General features: G+C 34.7%; 2 protein-coding genes across 3 annotated transcripts in view; one reads left to right on the top strand and one right to left on the bottom strand.

Annotated features, from left to right (window-relative positions):
* Positions 1-682: 682 nt before the first annotated feature.
* On the top strand, positions 683-7,159 carry LOC107556662 (nucleotide binding protein 2 (MinD homolog, E. coli)). The gene is made up of 7 exons (XM_016239821.1): positions 683-727; positions 3,214-3,332; positions 5,445-5,643; positions 5,722-5,876; positions 5,947-6,057; positions 6,137-6,206; positions 6,816-7,159. Exons 1-7 carry the CDS (start codon positions 715-717, stop codon positions 6,950-6,952), a joined length of 804 nt encoding a protein of 267 aa, XP_016095307.1. The 5' UTR covers positions 683-714; the 3' UTR covers positions 6,953-7,159.
* A 12,734-nt stretch (positions 7,160-19,893) lies between these two features.
* Positions 19,894-22,916, bottom strand: part of LOC107556663 (TBC1 domain family member 24-like) — an 11,761-nt gene continuing 8,738 nt past the window's right edge. For both annotated transcript variants that reach the window (XM_016239823.1, XM_016239822.1), the window contains 3 exons: positions 22,629-22,724; positions 21,806-22,031; positions 19,894-20,654 (listed from right to left, as the gene is read on the bottom strand). In XM_016239823.1, coding sequence (XP_016095309.1) covers positions 20,500-20,654; positions 21,806-22,031; positions 22,629-22,724 — 477 coding nt within the window. In that variant the 3' untranslated portion in view covers positions 19,894-20,499. The remainder of the gene's footprint in view (positions 20,655-21,805; positions 22,032-22,628; positions 22,725-22,916) is intronic.

The following is a 22,916-nucleotide window of genomic DNA, read 5'->3' on the forward strand; positions in this document are numbered from 1 at the left end:
CGGCCTCTCATCAGTCATACTACGGAGAAGTTCTAGCTCATGAATATTAATTAGGTCAAGCGGTCGACGCCCTGGAGCGTTTAGTCACCGCGCCTAATTAATATTCATGAGCTGTAATTTCATTGGCTGGCTGAGTAGCGCCTACTTACCTCGTCTCATTTTCAGCCAATCGGATAGCCAGACTGCGCAAACGTCTTGTTACGTAGTTAATATTCATTATGTAAAGGCTTCGCCGTAGTAGGACTCCTAGCAGACGGAACAGGTCGGTCTGTCTATCATCCTCATTAAAGGCCGCTTTAAGGATCAGTCCGCGCTGGCTTTCCGTCAACTTTACCTTAAACGATAAATTATCTGACCTACAGACCAACATGCAAGCATCAGCGACGTGGTAAAACATAAACTAATAAATTATTCTTCACTAATGCTCAAACTGTGCCTGGCATTATTTAATCAGGAAACTATAATTATATGGAGCGATTAATATAAAACAATATGAATAACAAATAATAATTATGTGTGAATATTTCAAACCCGACTGGAAACTTTAAATACTAGTTTTGAAGAATTATAACAGGGGCGTGACTAAGTCGGCTAAATGACCAATAGTAACGGCAGATGCGTCGCACTCTTGCGTCTGATTGGACGAGCTTGCGCTAAGGCGGGATCAAAAACGCAGAGCGTCATTTGACGTTTGCGGAAGTAAAATAAACCAACATGGACAGCAGCGGTGAGTGCGATCAGCAAGACTTTTTCATTAACAGATGTTTATCGAATACAACTGAATCATTTACGTTGTCATAAAATGCGACAGAATAAACGAAAGATAAATGCAATAATACAGGCATTTTGAAATAAAAATAATAAACAGTAACAGGATAATACCATGTTTGGACATGTAACGTTAGCATGGTAAAACTGTTTTGTATACAGGGTGTCCGCGGGTCCTTAAAATGTCTTAACTAACGTTTTCTTAATATAAGGCTAAATTTTATTGAAATATTATTCTCACGGCGCAAAAAAAAATAAACATTCAAAACACCTACAGAGCGCACGCAGTTCGTGAAGTCTAGTGCGCATGCGCTGTGCATGATCACTGCATGATTCAGTCTAAAATACATTCAGAATGATCACAAATACAAGACATTGGGGGCAGAAAATGCGCATATTTATACCACTTCATCTAGTTAATCAAGTTCACACGGAAGAGTGCCTTTTTTATACAAATGTGATATTGATTTTTTTACAACAGTTCAATAAACTAGACGTTTTATTAAGAGACTTACGTTTTAGACAACATATTGTCACACCATTTCGCCAACAAAAATCATTCCAGACAAAGCCACAGCGCTGTTTTGCGTCTCTGAGCAACATGACGGTGTTTGGTTCCTGAATGAATCAAGTGTTTAAATGATTCGGTTCAATCTCAATGACTCACTTATTAACAGTGACTTGCTGCCACCTACTGGCGCTTTTAATTTCACATTTATAGTATCTTTTCATTTTTTAAAAATTATTTCAAATATCAGTATTCAATGTTTTATGTTTAATATATCAAAACATAATTTATGCATGTGTAACTGCAGGTTAAATGCATTCATGTCCTGCATTAAGCAGTGTGTAAACACTTCTAAATGCCACTTCAGACGCAGCTTATGTCTGGAATGCAAAGATGAATTTTGTTGATACTGATTTCATTTGCTTGCTAACAGCCCAAATGTCTTATTATTCTAATTCACTGATTAAATGTAAGAATTTGACTTGAAAGATAATGCACACTTATAGAAAAATGGCTTTATAAAGGTAAAATGCCCATTAAAGGTAAAAAATCTATTTAAACTTATTGGAAAAGATTAGTTTCTATCTGACCACCACACAGAATATGAAGAATATCAAAAACTTTAGGAGTCGGCGGTCCACGAACGTCCTTAAGATGTCAGCATGATAACACTCTCAATCAGCTGAATGAATCTTAATCACTCATCATGTGTCTTACCGTCACTTACTGGTCGTTCAGTTGAGAAGTTTGTTGAAAAGTATGCATTTTTCCCCTCAACATGTCTTATTTGTATACTCAGAAATGCATTTAAAACATTAATCTCATGACATTATTTATTGCAGTTGTAATTATTGTTATTTGCAGTGTAAATGATTTAATCTGACTGGTAGCAGCCCTATCGTGAATATTTAATTTATTGATAAATTGTAATAATTTAACATGAAAGGAGATACATGGATCTAAAAAGGTTAAAAATAGGCATTTGTAAAGGTAAATATGCAGATTTAAGTATGTAAAACACTGATGAAAATATTGCTTCAGAATAAATTGTTTACTCCACCAAAAATCTCAGTGATGCAGTTATTTTGCGGGGATGTTTTATATTTTATTTAATATTGTCTGCTGACATTAAAAGCTCGCTGTATATCGTAGTTATAAATACCATTTATTACAGCAATTATATTTTGTTTTCTTTTTAATTTATACACATTACATATTACATATATTAATGTAATAAAATGTGTATTTGCATTACAGGTTTAGGTCTTTAACATTCATATAAGGTGGTCTTAAAAAGTCTTAAATTTAACTTGTTAATGTCTGCAGAAACCCTGCTGTATATGAACCCAAATAATGTCATGTTTTTGGACACCTAGATTGGAAATACAATGTTTTTGTTGGATATCTTTTATGATGCTATTCTTTGGATTTCCATTGGTACACAATTATGGTAATCATGGTATATATCCAAGTACCGTGACATTACATTATAGCATCACTGTACCACTGCAGTATTTTTGTAATTTGTTTTCTTTTTAATTTATACACATTACATATTACATATATTAATGTAATAAAATGTGTATTTGCATTACAGGTTTAGGTCTTTAACATTCATATAAGGTGGTCTTAAAAAGTCTTAAATTTAACTTGTTAATGTCTGCAGAAACCCTGCTGTATATGAACCCAAATAATGTCATGTTTTTGGACACCTAGATTGGAAATACAATGTTTTTGTTGGATATCTTTTATGATGCTATTCTTTGGATTTCCATTGGTACACAATTATGGTAATCATGGTATATATCCAAGTACCGTGATATTACATTATAGCATCACTGTACCACTGCAGTATTTTTGTAAGGGGTCTAAATAAACAGTAAAGACAACACAATATCTATAAATGGGTGAATTAAATAGAAACGTCATGTTCTCAGAGAAAGGGAGTCTGGCTCAGGTGAAGCACGTGGTTCTGGTTCTGTCTGGTAAAGGTGGAGTGGGGAAGAGCACCATCACCACTGAACTCGCCCTGGCGCTCATACATGCTGGCAAGAAGGTGAAATACCACTGAATTCTATTCTATTTGATTCTGTTCTGTTCTACTCTATTGTATCGTGCTCCATTTAATTCTGTGCTGCTCTCTTCTATTCTATCGTGCTCCATTTCATCTGTTATTCTGCTCTATTCAATTCAGTGCAGATCTATTCCGTTATATTGTGCTTTATTCTTTTATATTCTGTTTTACTTGATTCTATTCTGCTCTATTCTCTTGTGCTTCATTCTGTTCTATTGTGCTCTATTCTCTTGTGCTTCATTCTGTTCTATTCTGCTCTATTCTCTTGTGCTTCATTCTGTTCTATTGTGCTCTATTCTCTTGTGCTTCATTCTGTTCTATTCTGCTCTATTCTCTTGTGCTTCATTCTGTTCTATTGTGCTCTATTCAGTTCTATGCAGATCTATTGTATTACATTGTGATCTATTCTATTGTGTTCTATTACATTATGCTTTATTCTGTTATATTGTGCTGTATTATAATCTGCTGTATTCTACTCTATTCTTTTATGTTCTTTTTTACTATTCTGCTCTATTCCATTATGCTGTATTCTACTATATTGTGTAGGGATGCACCGATATGAAAATTTTGGCCGATACCGATAACCGATTATTCTTTATTTTTGAAAGCCGATAACCGATATGTTGGCCGATAAATCTATATCCAAATTGTTATATACTTTTTGAGAGCCTGATTACAAAAAAGGTCTCATCATTAAAAGCCACATCCCAAACACTTCAACATAAGCAGCCTAGTTTGAACGGTGTACGTTTAAAAAATATTTTTACTCTCCCATTACCAAATTTAGTCATAAAAAAGTCTTACAAATAAATAAAATAATGCAGAAATAATGCAAACAAGTCACTGGACATCATTACACGTGTAAAGAATCAAAATGAATGCGCCATAGATCAATAAAACGGAATAGCCTCTGCACGGACAATAATTAAATGATTTTAATTACTAAACCATATTGTTGATGAAAATAATAAGAGAACAATACAAGTGGTTGTTGTTATTAATAATGTATCAATGATTTTGAAAAAGTAACAAATTAATACCACTGTTTTAAATAGCAGCCGTTGAGCTGCGCGTGCTGAAGCTGAAGAGCTGAATGAACATGGTAAACTGAAGCGTTTTGCTGGCAGCTTATTTAACTCAAGGAAATGCATCCTGAGATTAATATTAATACAACATAAACATAATATTACAACTTATATATGTACAAAATGACGCAGTTATTGCATGCTATAGTCAGAATGTGTGATCCTGTTGTGGATGCGCTCTTCCCATAACAACGCGCTGAAACACGGCAACTAAACCCAAAGAATTCCCAACGTTTTATTATAATAATGTTCTCATTAGAATTTTATATACACGACATTCCCAATCATAGTTATTAATGTTGTGCACTGCTGTTTGGGCTGCGTGTGCTGAGCTAAAGATGATCACTGGTAAACTGAAGCGCTCTTTTAACTTAACCAAACGCATTCTATATGAGATAAATCAGATATACATCAAATAAACACAATATTACAATGTACAATTGCACAAAAGGCTGCAAACGAACAGCGCGCATCTGAAGTGTCTCTGAAGGAAATAATGCATTATTTATCGGCTTTAAGATATCGGCCAAATTTTCTTATCAGGCCGATACCGATAACAGAAAAAATGAGCCGATATGGGCCGATACCGATATGGTGGCCGATATATCGTGCATCCCTAATATTGTGCTGTATTTTATTATATGCCGCTCTATTCTAGTGTGCTGTATTTTATTCAGTTCTGCTCTATTCTATTATATTCTACACTATTCTGTTATATTCCGCACTATTCGAATATCTTATGCTCTATTCCATTATATTGTGCTGTATTTTATTATTCTATTCTGCTCCATTGTTTTATTCAGTTCTGCTCTATTATATTATATTCTGCACTATTCCATTCTCTTCTGCTCTATTCTATTCTTTTGTGCTCTATTCTATTTTGTTTTATTCTAATATATTCTGCTGTATTTATTCTAATCTGCTCTGTTCTGCTGTATTCTATTATGGTCTGATCTACTAGATTCGATTCTATTCTATTCGTCATGATGTTGTTTGTGTTGGTCTCCAGGTGGGTATCCTGGACGTGGATCTGTGTGGGCCCAGTATCCCGCGGATGCTGTGCGTGGAGAAGCCGGAGGTGCATCAGTGTGACGCGGGGTGGGTGCCCGTCTACGCAGACCCCCAGCAGCAGCTCGCGATCATGTCCATCGGCTTCCTGCTGGAGGATTCGGATGAGGCTGTCATATGGAGGGGGCCCAAAAAAACTGGTCTGACCTTTGCCATTTAACCTTTTGAACTTTGGTACCTGATGTGTTCACGTCTCACATCCCTTGTCTCTTCCTCAGCTCTGATTGGGCAGTTTGTCAGTGATGTGGCATGGGGCGAACTGGACGTTCTGCTGGTGGACACGCCCCCGGGGACGTCAGACGAACACCTGGCCGTGCTCGAGAACCTGCGCAAACACAGAGTGGATGGAGCCGTGCTGGTCACTACGCCACAGGTGAACATAACGATACTGTAAATCTCTATTCTGCTGAATAACATGCATTAACAACCTTTTCAAATGTCAGGCAGTGTCTACAGGAGATGTGCGGCGCGAGATCACCTTCTGTAAGAAGACAGCCGTGAAAATCCTGGGCATCGTGGAGAACATGAGCGGCTTTGTGTGTCCACACTGTTCTGTGAGTATCGAGCACATACAGCTGTACAGGAAAATGCCATCTAACAATCAGTATTTGAACATTGATGTGTGTTTTTCAGGAGTGCAGTAACATTTTCTCTAAAGGGGGAGGTGAGGAATTGGCCAAGCTCACAGGATCTGTGTTTCTAGGTAATGTGCCGATCAACCAACACTTTTCACTTGTGTTGTTCCACCACTCACCACTCGATGGTGCACAGCATCTCATTTTGTTTTATTTCAACGAGTTTTGAGTGCAGCATAGATGAGACTATAGCTTGGTCCAAAAGTCTGAGGTCACACTGAAGATCAATTAATACAAACATGCTATACTAAAACATGAAATACTAAAGATTCTGCTCTGTTTTGAAATAAAAAAATGTTTTGAAATAAAAATATATTTTTTAAAAATTATATATATATATTAATAATTTAAATTGTATTTATTTTTTTAAATATTTACAATTATTTGTAATTTAAGATGCTCTGTGAAACATCTCAAAACATGCTTTTAAAACATGAACATTTAACAAACCAAATACTAGGACATACTTGAATTCGTTAAATTTTCAACCTTTACTGAAATTATGCTGATAATTAAATTATTATTTACAATAAATAATTAAAATATAATTATTTGTTGTTATTTAATAAGAAAACTGCAGTTTTAGAAGCGTTTTAACTGGTGGTCTCAGGCTATTGAACCCCACTGTACTTCACATCCTTTTTGTTTAAACACTTGTACTGACTGTGTGTGTGCAGGCTCCGTGCCGCTGGATCCGCTCCTGACAGCGACTTTAGAGGAGGGGCAGGACTTCCTGCAGGCGTTTCCAGAGAGCAGCACCTACACAGCCATCAGTCAGATAGTCAACACTCTCCTCAGCAGCCTGGATGCCTGAAACAGCACTGACTGAACACGGTCAATACACGACAGACACTGAGATGACGCTTCACATTCCTGTTTCATCTGATGTCTTTTGTAATGAGAGGATTTATCTGTAAAAGCTATCTGAAATTTGGAGAATACTAGATATGCATATTGATAATGCAATGTGTTTTAAACGAGTGTAGCTTTGAATAAAAAAATACTAGATATAAAAGAAATGGTGTCCTTTTTGTCCCCCAGTTTGAAAATAAGGAAGATAAGAACCATTTTAACAAATATTTAGATTCATAAGTTTTTTTTTGTCCTTATATATTTATTATATAAAATATAGTGATTTTTCAAACTCTTCAAATAACCACAAGTACACAAAAACCACATATACTCTGGGGTACCTTATAAATAATAGATCTATGATTACCCCCTCAATAACTATTGTTTTTATTGAAAAACATACCCGAGTCAGAATCTTATAGAATCACAAAATTGAATGTTAATTTTACACCCAGATTCTGTTAAAGAAAAAATTTTCAGGAACACTTGAGAAAATGTTAAAAAAAGACTAAGAACCACTGCATTAGAACGAGGTTAAGACCAAATACATGTGTGTATGCAAGTGTTGTGATAAGAATTGTTTGTGTAAATAAAGAAATAATCCACATAATTGTTAGTAAATGAGACCATGTAATGGATTGTGAAAAATCAAGCAATTAAAAAAATAATAAAAAGCGTTAAGGTCATTTAGCTGTAACTATCAGCGCTGTTGGTGAATTATTTTCAAGGTTGAGATTGAAGACAAACACACACAGCTGAACACACTCACACGAGCCGTCTGATGATGAAGAAGCACAGGGAACACAGGCATGTGGAAATTACAGTTGTGAGACCCGTCGAGGGGCACACGCACACCTTTAATACAACCAAACATCAGATATACAGAGGAAACAACCAGAAATACACACATCGAGCTGAAATACTCCCAGACAACTGCACTCGCCAGCAAACCAGAACCCCGGCCAGTGCAGCTCTATTCTTATATATATATATTTATGTTTATATAAATATCAATTCAAAGGATTTGAAGAGGTTCAAGTACATTTTCATGAACAATATTCTCAATAAATTAAATCAATGGAAAACAAAAATGGACACTAACAAAAACTACTCCATTCCACATACAGATTTGCCAGTGCGTTTTTCCACTTCACAAACACTTCTTGACACCAATGTGGAAATGTATAAAACTCCCAAATCACGTGACAGGAAGAGACAGGAACCAGAGGCGTTCCTGCGTTTCCGTCTCTAACATGACGGGAGCGAAAGAGAACGCGTGATTGGCTAACAGCTCGATAGGCAGGAGGGGTATGGAAACAAACAGAGAATGCACCTATTACAGCATTATTATTATTATAGATTTTTTTTTTCTTCACAGACACAGGACGAAATCACTATATACCGCATTTACAAGAAATCAAAACTATCAAACTGAGACGACTGTACACTTTCAGAGATAAAACCAAACGCAGAGCCTGTTATAATGTGTTCCTGCAATGTTTCTGCGGTGTTCAGTAGTGAAACCAAAAGAGCAAAACATGAGTACGCTGGAGTTTTACACTTCTGAACAGACTCGCCGTTGCTAGGGTGTTTTAGATGGGGCATTTCTATCACATTCTGCAAGGCTGCGGGGGTTGTCTGCACGTTGCATGTGTTGTCATAAATGTCAAAAAATCATAAATTTGACAACTTAGAAGAAAAACAGAACTCTTTTCAACAAACGTTTAATACTTATTAGTTCTTTCAAAAAACAATGAAAAATAGTAATAGTGAAGATTCCATGATCAAACAAACAGCAATAACACTTTCTATTTTTACTAAGGAAGTCAGTCCCAATAACACCCATACTGAAAACAGAAATGTACCATGGAGGAAATATAATACTTTAAGCACCGGCAGATGGGTGATTTCAGGCTGAAACCAGTCTTACTTTAGGTTCATTGAGATTACATTGTTTTTTATTTTTTATATATTCTACTGTCATTTTAATTTTAGTTAAGTTTTAGTAATTTTGTTGTGTTTTTGTCATTTTTATTAGTTCTATTTTGGTCTATAGTTTTTATAATTGTTTAATTTCAGTTTTTAGTTATTTTAGCACATCAGGATAAATTCAATGAAAATAAACAAATGCGGCATTGGCGACTAAAAATATTTTATTTCAGTTAAAGTTTGTTTTATTTCAAGTAACTACATTTTTATTATTATTAAACCAGGTAACTAAACCAAGTTAGATGGCCTGTATTAATTGTTTTTCCTTTTCTCCCAGCATGAATCCTCTGTATTTTACATCTGGATGCAGCAGTCCTGGAAAACACACGGACGTGTGTAGAGTTGTTAATTCTGCTCACGGTTAACATGCTGCTGCACATTACAGAACCTTAGTCTAATCTTAGTTTCCGGGATTAAAGGGTAACCCTGCTGCATTAACCACGATTACAACTACTACTGCAGCACAGAATCACCCAAACTAGCCAATAACACAGTTTAACAACAGTTTAAGTAGTACAAATTAAAATAATCATAATGAAATACAATAAATATAAATATTAGGTAACACTTTACAATAAGGCTCATTAGTTAACAGTAGTTACCAGTATTAGTTAACATGAACAATACTTCTACATTAACATCTTAGTTAATTTAAACTTTTACTAATGCATTATTAAAATCAAAAGTTGTATTTGTTAACATTAGTTAATGCACTGTGAACTAACACGAATAACTGTATTTTCATTAACTAACATTAACAAAGATTAATACTGTAACAAATGTATTATTCATTGTTAATTTGTGTTACTTAATACATTAACTAATATTAACAAATGACACCTTATTGTAAAGTGTTACCATAAATTATATAAAAAAAAATTTAAAAAAAAAAATGTTTTCTTGCAACACTATAACATTTTATTCATTATATAAACTCTAGCAGTTTTATATTTGACAGAAAATCTAAGCTTTTCCCAGGAGAAGTTTTTTTTTTAATGGTCTAATAATTACATTTATGAATGAAACCAATGCTGAATATAATTTAAAGCAGGATATTCGAATAAACTCTGCTTTATTGTTGATGGGCAAGTCTTACGTGAGCAATTCAGCATTTTGTATACAGTTAGTTAAGTCATGTCTATTTTTACAAAAAAAAAGAAATAAAAAAAATCAATAAGTAGACCTTTCATTCATAACATGGTCTGATGATGCATACATCTTGGTAAAACCATCTGGCATTTAGATACATTTAAGATGAATTACTGTGACCAAGGAAAGGTTTTGGATAATCCTGAAGAACCAGAACTGACCCTCAATGAGATATGGACATATTAAATGGAGGAAAAGTCTGGAAATGAAGACTAGAGATATACAGATATAGACATTCTGACTGATACAGATTATATGCCAAACTAAATGTAACCAAAATTAATCATGACTATTTTAATTTGACAAGTCTTCGATATGCAACACCCAATGCAACGACCAAAAATGGATATGATGACTTTAAAAGCACAGCTGATTACAAATGAAAATGTAAAAAAAAAAAAAAGATACTAGATAAAACTGTGGCCCATCCACAATGGCAATAATTAATTCCATTTTTCTTAACCTTTATGCCAATAACTGACATGATCACTAACTATAAAAATATAATGGAAATGATTTGTGCATTATAACAATATTTACTTACTCAGCTTAAAGGCACAATATATAATTTACGTATTCAAAATAAACAAATAATCATAAGAGTGTGGAATCATGGGAGTTGTGGTCTTCATCCCCACAGCCGATGCAATCCGATGGGACTCGGGCAGAAATCATGTTCATGGATGAGCTAATGATTTATTAACGTAGTAGAATGAAGCAGGGTGAGGCTGAAAGCCGTCGACGCGAAACGAGGCGCTGAACGAGCGCGACACACGGCTCGAAAGCAGCGGAGCTTTTATTATGCCACAGTCGAGCGCTTCCGCTCCTTCCGGTCGTGCGCATGTGGGGTAAAGCAGCGCTGTTTTATCATACGAGATACATTTGAAAGTTCTGTTATAATGCTACTCTGTGCGGTCGTCACTGGTCTATTAAAAATGCACAACATATTAAAGCATCTTTGAAATCGAGGGGTTATGACGTCATTGGCAGGCGACACAATAACACTATAGACACGCTCCGTGTCACTAGTTAAAATTGCTTATTTCTCAGGATTTAAACATTCTTTGAAACATTTGGGATAATGCAAGTGCACAACACTGTTCTAGTGGTTTTTGGATGTTTTAATAAAAAAATCTTACATATTGTGCCTTTAAGTTATTTGCTGATGTTAAAAAATTTTTTTTTTTTTTAAATATCCCAAATATTATCCAATTAATCAGCTATACGATATTATGGTCTATCACTACCTATAGATAATTCATCCCTACTAGTCCTGAAGATAGCCTACCTGCAACAACTGCATTCTGCTACACTAACCCGCTTTACTAAACATATACATTTATTTGGTAAAGGCATCTTTAGAGAGAGACTTACAAACGAGCACAGGACTGCACAGACTGAACTAGGACAGGATGCCAAGTCAGATAAAAGACTAACATCCCAAATTAGCTTCAGCTCTTCCAATGACAGTGTGCACAGCGCCTGTTAGTCACAACATCACTTCTTCCGCAAGTAAACACAGTGTTGACCAGATCAGCTGAGCCTGAATGACAGGGATTCACAGAATAACTCACGTCCTCAGTGTGGAACATCTGAGATCAAATACATCCGTTCCTTCTGACTAACTGTCTGGATCAACATCTAACTTGCGCACTCCTGGCCATTATAAAGAAATGTTTTGGGTTCATTACAAGTTAAGCTCTACTGACGACATTTGTGGCAAAATGCAATTTCAACTCATCTCTCAGTAAAACAATTTGAAATGAAATGAATCAAGGTTACAGTAATGCATCCATAATGAAAAAAAAAACACTTTTAAGGGCACTAATAAGTGTATATTTGAGCTATAAAAACAAAAAATAAGATCCAGAACATTCTTTACAAAAGCAAAATAAAAGCCCTGTTGTCGTCTAGACACGGCATTCAAAACCTGTTTTACTTCACAATGTGACATTTATGGGAACAAAAGGACATATAACGTAGGGCCACCTACAATTAATTGGATCATAAAAGGGGTGTTGCATACGGGGATGGAGCCAGATGGACAAAGGGGAGGGGCTAAAAATAAAAGGCCCTGATGATGTCACCTGAAACTGACAGTCGTTTGAGAAGCGCAGCAACTGATGAAGACAAAAATGTTTTTATAAGAAATAATGTATTAACTGTGCACAATAAAGGCCAAGAATGATATCTGTAACAATAACGTGTAAATAAGTGTAACAGGCAGCACAGAGTAACAATATCAATTTTTTCCAGCTGATGAACGATAAAAACACTGGCAACCAATCAGAATCCATCCAAGAGCTGGAGAATTTAAAGCATTTTTGCTTAGTATAATAACGTTATTGTCTGTTGGTGTGGACACTAATACAGTGTTGTTATAACCATCATTATACGCAACTTAGAATTATTGATGCAAACAGGCCTTAAGAGTTCAAATACAAATTATGAAGTAATTAAAGTTAATTTTGATCTCAAGTTTATTTTAGCACTAAACAGAACTGAGCGGTCGCCAGCTTTATTCTGCATTTCACATCTAAAGCAGCAGAATCCCTCAAATATATAAATAATAATTCAACTTCAGCGGTTTCTTCGCTGCATTTGGCTTTCATGTTCAGTGACAAACTGAACCTGGATGCATACTCTAGAGCAGGGGTGCCCAACCCTGCTCCTGGCGATCGACTGTCCTGCAAAATTCAGCTCCAACCCTAATCAAACACACCTGAAGCAACTAATTAGGGTCTTCAGTATCACTTAAAAATTAAAGGCAGGTGTCTTTGATTAGAGTTGGAGCTAAACTTTGCAGGACAGTCGATCGCCAGGAGCAGGGTTGGGCACCCCTGCTCTAGAAGAAACCAGTCATTACTTTACTCACAAAGGCGTGGATGGGAGAGACCTGACGCTGTTTTTTTTTCTCGAGCTCAGTGCCGTTCTCATTGAATTGCAATTGACCTCACTTAAAGGGGTCATATGATGCTTTTTTTAAAGATCATTATTTTGTGTATTCATACAGAAATCATTATGTGAAAGCAGATTTTAACTCATATGAAATGTATCATAATTATGATAAAAACGTGTTTAATAATAATATTTCATAAGACACCAGGAATAATGGACCCAGCACTGACAGGATTGGATTATAATGATGCAGACATAATTTCCGATGTCAAATCTGAAGGTGATGATTAATAAAAGTAAAACAAAATGTGTAAAATAAGTAAGTATATCTATTTTTCTAATAATAATAATAATAATAATAAATAATACCAATAATTAGAATGACATTTCCTCAGATATCAAGAATAATGTGACCAACAGAGGGAGATTTTTAATACAATCGAAATCAAATAATTATGCAGATATAATTATGTTTAACAGATAATATGTTTAAAATAAAATGTTACCGCTGAAGACCATCGCTGCTGAAGCGCCCATCACTGCGAAGAACGCCGAGTATTCAGGGCTTCCCGACGACATTATTCCTCTAATTTCACCTCAAAACCCCAGTAACACCGAGCTAATGCTGCTGGACACGGGCAGAACCGTACAAACGGACGGGAACCGGGCTCTGAGGGTAAACGGTTCGGCAGAGAGCAACGGTTTTAAACCACAACCGAATGATGGAAGCTGCTTCTAACGGATCCTGTAGGATGTCTCTGAGGTACAAAATGGCCGAAAGTGTCACCTGACACACCGCGAGGAAAATCCCATTCGGTTACCGGAGGGGGGGGACAGTGACGCAATAGAGGGATGCGCCGGTATACTTTTTCAAATAGAGTCCGAGAAGGAATGTGAAATAGAAATCGGTGTGAAATCATTAAATTGAAAGCATATGGGTGCAATACAGACTGAGATTTAAAAGTTTTGTGGTTGTGTGGTGTTGTGGCCTCCCCTATTAGTAGAGCAGATAGTTCGGTCCGCTGCGGGCTTTCCCTTTAAAACTAAATCCTTAGAATAAAAATCATGCGTTTATAATCTGTTTGAGAATGTATTATACTCTTAAACTTATTCCGCATGTTTCATTTTATTTTTAAATCATCTCATACTGACAGGGAAAATCCTTGCACGTCTCAATGGTAAATAAAGTACGGATTTTTCCAACATAAAACAACACAAAATAGCGTGTTAATGTTTAAGATCAGAATGTTTTATGCATTATGTGACTTATTTGCAATAAAATGATTGCAAAAGCATTGTCAGTATGATTCGAATGTGTAACACTAATATGTAATTTCTTAAATTATAATTTTGTTAGGTCTTATCCACTGTGTTGCTCTTTAAAAGGGCGTGGGTTTACTATTCACATCGCAGGGGACACATTTTTAGATATTTCATTCATCAGAAAGATCATTTTGGACCATTTAACGGTTCTCGACTTCTATATCACGACCCTCAGATATGCTGTGCTGTTAATAATAACGCTTCTTTATAATAAAGCGATATTATGTCACGCGCGCAGTGGATGAGGATTCCCGAGATGAAGGTCATTCCGGGCAGTGACGTCAGCCGCAGGCCACGCCCACCGCCCTCCGTCAGCAAGATTTATTATTTTTTTATTAAACATTATTCGAATACAAACACTTAAGGCATATTTTAACCATCATAAATCAGTTTTTTTCCCCCGTGTTGAAACAGCATTTAAAGAAAAACAAAACAATACAGAGAAAAAAAAAAAAAAAATAAAAAGCGGGTGAGGGTCTTAATCTAATAACATGTATAAATCCAAAGCAGAAAGAAGTTTCAAGGCATTTCTGTCCATCATCCATTGAAGGGATTTTGCAAATAACTTCAAATCATTCTTCAATCCAGTGAAATTAGGTTTAACCTTTAAATACTTACATCTGTGGATAAAGTGTTTGCCTAACACAATCAGGTTATTTATGAAAAATTCTACATTTTTATCATTTATAAACACTCTACCTTTAATTGAGGTCACATTCAAAGGATGCAGCGATATATCTTTAGATTGCATCCAACTTTGAAATGAAAGCCAAAATTCATATACAAATTCACACTGAAAGAAAATATGTTCTACTGTTTCAATGGCTTTCTCACAAAATCCACATTAATTATTTTCCCAATTAAATTTAAATAGACTCTACTATAGCCACATAATAAATGAGCTCATATATAGCCTATAGACAGAGCTGGAGCTGGGTAGTAACTCATTACATGTAATCTGGATTACGTAATCAGATTCCAAAAATTAAGTACTTGTAAATTACATTTTAAAATACCTTTAATCAGAGTTACTTTTTTATTGATTACATGATTACATATTATTCACACAATAGCAATAAATTATTCATAATGTATTAATTCTCCCTAATTCCTCTCTTTCTCCAGTTTCACATAAATCCAGTCACTAGTCAGCTGGCCACACAGCATTTGTCCACTGGATTTACAAAAATCATTTCAGTTTTAATAAGTGTTTTCTCAACATTGCATCAACTGCTGATGAACACACTCATTTTCTATTTGAATTATCGCTCAGTGGGTTATTTAACCATGTATTATTATGTCTTTGGAAGGCTTTTGTCTTTCAAATGCACATATTTACGTTATTTCTTAATTGCATAAGAAACGTTTCTGTCATCTGAACCTCCTGAACTTTACTTGAAGTCCCCTTGAGATTTTAAAACAAATATTTTAATTATTAAGAATCAAATTTGCATGTTCAGGGTTCTCTGAGTAATGGTCACATGACATGCAGGTAAACAAATACAATATTTAGTTAGTAGTTTTATTTTGATTGATGTTAGCCTATTTTCAAATGTAAATTTTTATGATTTAATTAATGATTTGCTTTTCATTAAACTCACGAACCAGCTCCCCTCATGAACCCGTTTGCGAACCCTTGATGTAATGTAATGTTTAATGCGCTTCATGTTGTAAATAACAACAAATGGAACATATTTTCTTTGCATTTTTACATCAATATGTTACCATTATTATGTCTTTGGAAGGCTTTTGTCTTTCAAATGCACATATTTACGTTATTTCTTAATTGCATAAGAAACGTTTCTGTCATCTGAACCTCCTGAACTTTACTTGAAGTCCCCTTGAGATTTTAAAATAAATATTTTAATTATTAAGAATCAAATTTGCATGTTCAGGGTTCTCTGAGTAATGGTCACATGACATGCAGGTAAACAAATACAATATTTAGTTAGTAGTTTTATTTTGATTGATGTTAGCCTATTTTAAAATGTACATTTTTATGATTTAATTAATGATTTGCTTTTCATTAAACTCACGAACCAACTCCCCTCATGAACCCCAGTTTGCGAACCCTTGATGTAATGTAATGTTTAATGCGCTTCATGTTGTAAATAACAACAAATGGAACATATTTTCTTTGCATTTTTACATCAATATGTTACACAACTGTCCTGTTTAAATCAATGTGATAAACAAGTCAGGTCAAAAGTAATCTGATTATATCAACTAAAATATGTAATGGATTACGTTACTAATTACAATTTTTGTTATGTAATTTGGAATCAGTAACGGAGTACAATTTGTAAGTAATCTACACAATATAGATTTTATTCATATTTTAAACTATATCTGTATCGCATTGTATCATATGTATCTATCTAATGTAATTATGCCATATTTATTTCAAGTGTCAGTCTCTGCATGCCTGGTGAACACATGATGGAAGATCAATTAGTCTGCTCTCATTTAGCCCAAGGGAGAATCTGCATTATAAGGCCAACGATAGACGCACATATCACGAGACCAGAAGAGCTGAGAATATCATTTTCATTCACAGGGACAGTTTTCTCATCTGAACGTCCAACTGTTGGTAATTTCTGAATGCAAGTCATTTTATATAAATACCGCACTCAAAAATGTAGCTCCCCTCATGAACCCGTTTGCGAACCCTTGATGTAATGTAATGTTTAATGCGCTTCATGTTGTAAATAACAACAAATGGAACATATTTTCTTTGCATTTTTACATCAATATGTTACACAACTGTCCTGTTTAAATCAATGTGATAAACAAGTCAGGTCAAAAGTAATCTGATTATATCAACTAAAGTATGTAATGGATTACGTTACTAATTACAATTTTTGTTATGTAATTTGGAATCAGTAACGGAGTACAATTTGTAAGTAATCTACACAATATAGATTTTATTCATATTTTAAACTATATCTGTATCGCATTGTATCATATGTATCTATCTAATGTAATTATGCCATATTTATTTCAAGTGTCAGTCTCTGCATGCCTGGTGAACACATGATGGAAGATCAATTAGTCTGCTCTCATTTAGCCCAAGGGAGAATCTGCATTATAAGGCCAACGATAGACGCACATATCACGAGACCAGAAGAGCTGAGAATATCATTTTCATTCACAGGGACAGTTTTCTCATCTGAACGTCCAACTGTTGGTAATTTCTGAATGCAAGTCATTTTATATAAATACCGCACTCAAAAATGTATTTATATCCAATAACACATTTTAGAGTACAGCTATAGAAATTGCATATCCATTATTCACTCTTCCAGGCATATAAATCATAATTTTACAAATTTTGTGGCCTTTCCAGGTTTTCCATGACTGTGTTGCATAAAATACAAAAACATAAAATAAACACAAAAGACAACAGAAGTGAACAAAAACATTTTAACGACAGCTTGCACAGTTTTTATTCTTCATCAAAACTGATCCATCTCTAGTTTAAAAAATAGACAGTCTTCTATGAGCAGATACTAGAGCACTACATGCATGCCACTATAATTTAGGGCTGTTACCCAAATGTTTTGCATGTTTAAGACTTGAACTACATACTCCAAACACACATATACAGCCTGCTCCACCTGAATGAGACACAACATACAAACACAACACTGGATATGGATACACATCACAGTGTACTTGCACATTAAACATTGAATCTGAAACACTGAATCTCCAATTCAAAGATATGACAGAAATGAGCTGAAGATATCCTTACTGAAACACAGAAACTGAAATCAAACATTACTGAAATTAATTTATGAGTTACTAACATTCGGCAACATAAAATACGTTCAATAAGTGCAAAGAAACTCATAAAATGTAATACTTCCCGCTTAAAATAGTGCTGATTATGCATTCATACATATAATTCAAGCAAAGAACATTGAATGATTAGCAAGAAGCTGGATCTCTACTGCATTTTATATCGCAATTCAATCTGTATACATTAAACGTTCAGGCTTAGCTAAATAAAAACTTTTTTTTTTTGCATTTATGCATGTTTTTTTAGGATTTGGATGGCGTGATATGATACATTACAGTCCATTATTGAACTGAAATTAAGATACAGTGCATTTAACATGTAGAAAATAAATTGTGTCATAATTTACTCGGCCTCGTGTTGTTCCAAAACAAGATTACTTTCCTTATTATGTGCACAAAAACACATTTTTAGGATTTTTTCCCGGTCTGTTCTGTGTACTGAAAGCATATAGTGACTTTTATATATTGGGACATATATAGGCTACATATAGGGCTGTCAAGCTCTATAAAGTATATATATATATATATATAAGGAGTTGATATGACTATATTTCTGTATTTTAAGTGTGAGGAAAAGACCCAAATGAATCTGTTATTCACTGAAAATGTCCCTCTCAAATCTTAAGCGTATATTTAAACTGGCTGCGCATCAAGCTTGAAATCATGAATATGCGGATTGTGTAAATCAGAAACGAGATCTACAGTATCTGTTCTCAATCTGTTCACAAAAAATCTGTGTAACTGTAAAACATAGAATGCAGTGCAGTTTTTTTCATTATTATTATTTAGTTTAAATCTAACTTTAATGGTGTTTTTTTTGTTCTTTTAGCAGCTCTGACCACTTGACTTTCACGGTATAAAAAAAAGCAGCCAATTTGTTTGGCAAAATCTCTCTGTTTGTGTCCCACTATAGAAAGAAAGTCATATACGTGGCTTGGAACAACGAGAGAACACTATAGTGTATAGTCAATAAAGACAGGATGTTGATTTCTGATTTAAAAGAACACTGGAATGCCAATGAAACTCGCTAAATGCCCCAGAAGTATTTCTGTTTCCACTGGAGGTTTATGAAGAGCTCATGTGGAAACTATATATTTTTCCCAATTGGCACAAAGCTGCATAGAAGAACTACGGAAGCCCATTTCTGCCACTGAATAAAAAAGAAAAAAGTTATTTGTGATAACTTTTTTTCTCCGAATTGTACGATATAAACTCGCAATTGCGAGTTACAAAGTCAAAAATGTGAGATACAAACTCACAGTTCTGAGATATACACTTGCAATTCTGAGAAATAAAGTCAGAACTGTGAGATACAAACTAATAATTCTGATACAAACTCACAATTCTGATACAAACTCACTATTCTGATACAAACTCACAATTCTGAGAAATAAAGTAAGAACTGCGAGATACAAACTCATAATTCTGATACAAACTCATAATTCTGATACAAACTCACAATTCTGAGAAATAAAGTCAGAACTGCGAGCATTTTGATGACCCTCACGATACAAAATCACAATTCTGATACAAACTCATAATTCTGATACAAAATCACAATTCTGAGATATAAACTGACCAACCAAAAAAAATCAATCAAATTTTTCTCTGAATTGTGAGTTTATTGTCTGACTTTATAACGCAATTGTGAGTTTATATATATCAATATATCACGCGACTGTGAGAAAAAAAGTCAGAATTTTGAGATAAAAGTCACAATTAGCTTTTTTTATTTTTAACAGAGGGATTCGGGACAGAGAAATTTTGATCGCTCTCGGCTGGGCAAACCATGAGAAATCCCAGGGGTCATATTTCACCCCATAATGAACAGAAATAAATTATATTTTGCATTTAAAAAAAAACATTTTGATGACCCTCACCGAGTTCTTGTGACTGTAATGAGAAAACAATGATATATCAGTGTGTTCAGCACCAGAAAAGACAGTGACAAATATCTAACACCTTGCTGGAATCACATCGACAAAGGTGGTTTTGATTTAACATGAAAGTCTGATCCTCATTTCTTGTAGATATTAATAATTACTGCAGAAAATGCAAACTTCGGTCTTGATGAAACTGACAGAATCCTTCAATACTAAACTTCATTTCCTGCATCAGAACAGCTTTCCGCCGATATGAAAAGCATCAAAATAAACCTCGAGATACGTTTTCAATCGATAAATATACACAATAAACATGACATCTTCACTGGAGCTCGGGTCGGATCTTTTAGTGCACTGGAGGAGCATCACATCTCCGTTACGGCCTACATGAAGGGACGTCTATCACAACTGAATGGATCTTACAGCCACAGCATCTGTCAGCATCTGCAGTCGTGGCGAGCCACTCTTATGAAGCCATGGCGTCTTTGAAGCCCCAAACCTCCAGCAGAGCGATCTGGAAGCTCTCAGCGCACAGCGGCGGGTTGTCGAAGGTCAGGCAGCGCTCGGTTCGGCCGTGGTTCAGCTCCGAGTCGATGTACAGAGCGTTACCTTCGCCTCCTCCTTCACAAACAACACCACGCATCCCATTACAGAGAATCAGCTAGTCATAATCTAATGTCTTCCTTTCTATACTCCACCAAAGAAACCGAGGCTAATTTGACTTGAGGAAGTTTCAACTAGGGCTAAAAAAATGATACCTCAACATTCAAAACAAACATCACTTCATAAACACATTATGTACTTGATTGATTGATTAAATAAACCACTACTTTGATTAAACGGCCTCAGTTGTTAAGTGCATTCATTTTGCATATATATATATTTGTAATATTTTAACTTTTGTTTTTTAAAAGTTTTTTGGTTTTATTATTAAATATATTTTAAAATTAGCAATATTATTAAGCAGCAATATTTATTCACAAAAAGAAACAAAATTAAGTAAAAATCAAGTTTAATTGAATATATATTCACAATATTATTGTACTGTATTTTTGATTAAACAAATGCAGCCATGGTGAGCATAAGAGGCGTATTAAAAAACATTTTTTTTAAAGTTTTAAAACAGAAGAGAAAAAAAAAAAAATATATATATATATATATATTAATATAAATTATTATATAATATATGCATCGAGACATCGAGACATAAATGTAGATATAATTGAACATATTACATTTATATTTTTGTCAGTTATTATAATATAATATATATATATATATATATAATTTTTTAATTTTTTTACTAATATATTATTTAATTTTTTGTTGTATTCCAATATAATACTGCAATACTGGCCCACATGCAAGTATTTACCTACCTGCATGATGTAAAATGGGCCTCATGGAAATTTCTTTGAATATTTGTGAATAACAATGCAAACTAATTGTTGAATATGAGTCAAAACATTTATTTTGCTAATGATGTTTAAATCAGACATGCTATTAAAATATTTCCATCTTAACTCTAATGACAGTGTTTTTAGGAAACTTGACTGTCAAACATAAAGCACATTAATTCATTGTGCTGGTTAATTTTATATCAGCAACAGAATTATATTGAACATATTGTACTTATTCACTTCTTTGAATATGAATATTTAAATGCTCCTTTTATTATCAGTGTAAAAGATAGCCCTAGTGTTTGATTTCAAGTGAAGAGAAAAATAGTAATAAAAGAAATCAGATGTGTGTGAAATGAGCATCTCACGCACCGATAATGATGGAGTCGACGTTTCCCGCCATAAACATGGAGGTGTTCCTTGAGTTGAGGTTGAAGTGTCGCGCGGACAGAAAGGGGGACAGGTGAGAGGGGTCTGTGGCCGGTTTCTCTAGAGACTGTGGTGCACCGGTCTGTTCATCGTCTGTGGACTGAGCCGCGTTCGCCAGCTCCGGGTGTTTGATAACCACCCACTCGTAACGCTCCATCTCCGGCTTCATCTGAAACAAACACGAAACACACACCATTTAACACATCTCACACAACGGCAACACCCAGACGGTTTCAGTGGTTAGTCTTGTGGTCAGAGCTCAAGACGTGAAATCTGAATACATGCTGCGGTGGCTGAATTGTGGTTAAAGGTCTGAACTGCTCAAATCTACAAACATTGTGCCCTTATCCACACTGATTTTATAGCTCTATAACTTTACAGTAAGACTGTGATTAATCTGTGTCCTTAATATTCCTACAAAGGAATCTTGGCAGAAATATCTTTTGACAGAAAGAAACATAACTAAGAACTCTATTATATCTTGAGTTACCAAAGAGCTCTAAAAGGTTCTTCTGAGAGTATAAGAGGATGAAGCGATGATGGATGAGAGGAACACGACACACTAACACACTGCAATCTAGTCTAATACTCAAGAAAATAGTGCCGCCTAGTGGATCATAAATGTACAAATAATTTCAGGATTAAGGATGACCCCAATTTGACTCTCAATACCTTAATTTGATTACTTATGTCCTTTATTATTATTTACCTATATATTTATTATTATTATTATTATTTACAAATAAATGTCATGAAAAGAACATACTCTGAAGAGAAAACACTCTCCAGTGCCAAAGAAGCTGAGCTTGTTCCCGCCCCTCTTCCGCTCCTCCCAATCAGTGGACAGGAAGGCTCCACACACCTGGAATATGATTGGATGAGAGGCACGTCAATCACACAGTACCTGAGATCTTGAACAACTTCCCTGCATACAAGTTTGCTTACTATTAATCCTACATAATATGCAAGAATGACAAAATACACACATATATATACAATATATATATATAGGTTTTATATATGAGACATTTGGTGGTTTTATATATATATATAT

Source organism: Sinocyclocheilus grahami, unplaced genomic scaffold, assembly GCF_001515645.1.
Source record: "Sinocyclocheilus grahami isolate Dianchi unplaced genomic scaffold, SAMN03320097.WGS_v1.1 scaffold575.1, whole genome shotgun sequence".
Taxonomy (NCBI): domain Eukaryota; kingdom Metazoa; phylum Chordata; class Actinopteri; order Cypriniformes; family Cyprinidae; genus Sinocyclocheilus; species Sinocyclocheilus grahami.

Excerpts from the sequence above, each read along its gene's own strand:
- LOC107556662 (XM_016239821.1), top strand. Across the intron at positions 5,877-5,946 it reads TGCTGGTCACTACGCCACAG|GCAGTGTCTACAGGAGATGT; the intron begins GTGAACATAACG and ends TTCAAATGTCAG. Across the intron at positions 6,058-6,136 it reads TTGTGTGTCCACACTGTTCT|GAGTGCAGTAACATTTTCTC; the intron begins GTGAGTATCGAG and ends TGTGTTTTTCAG.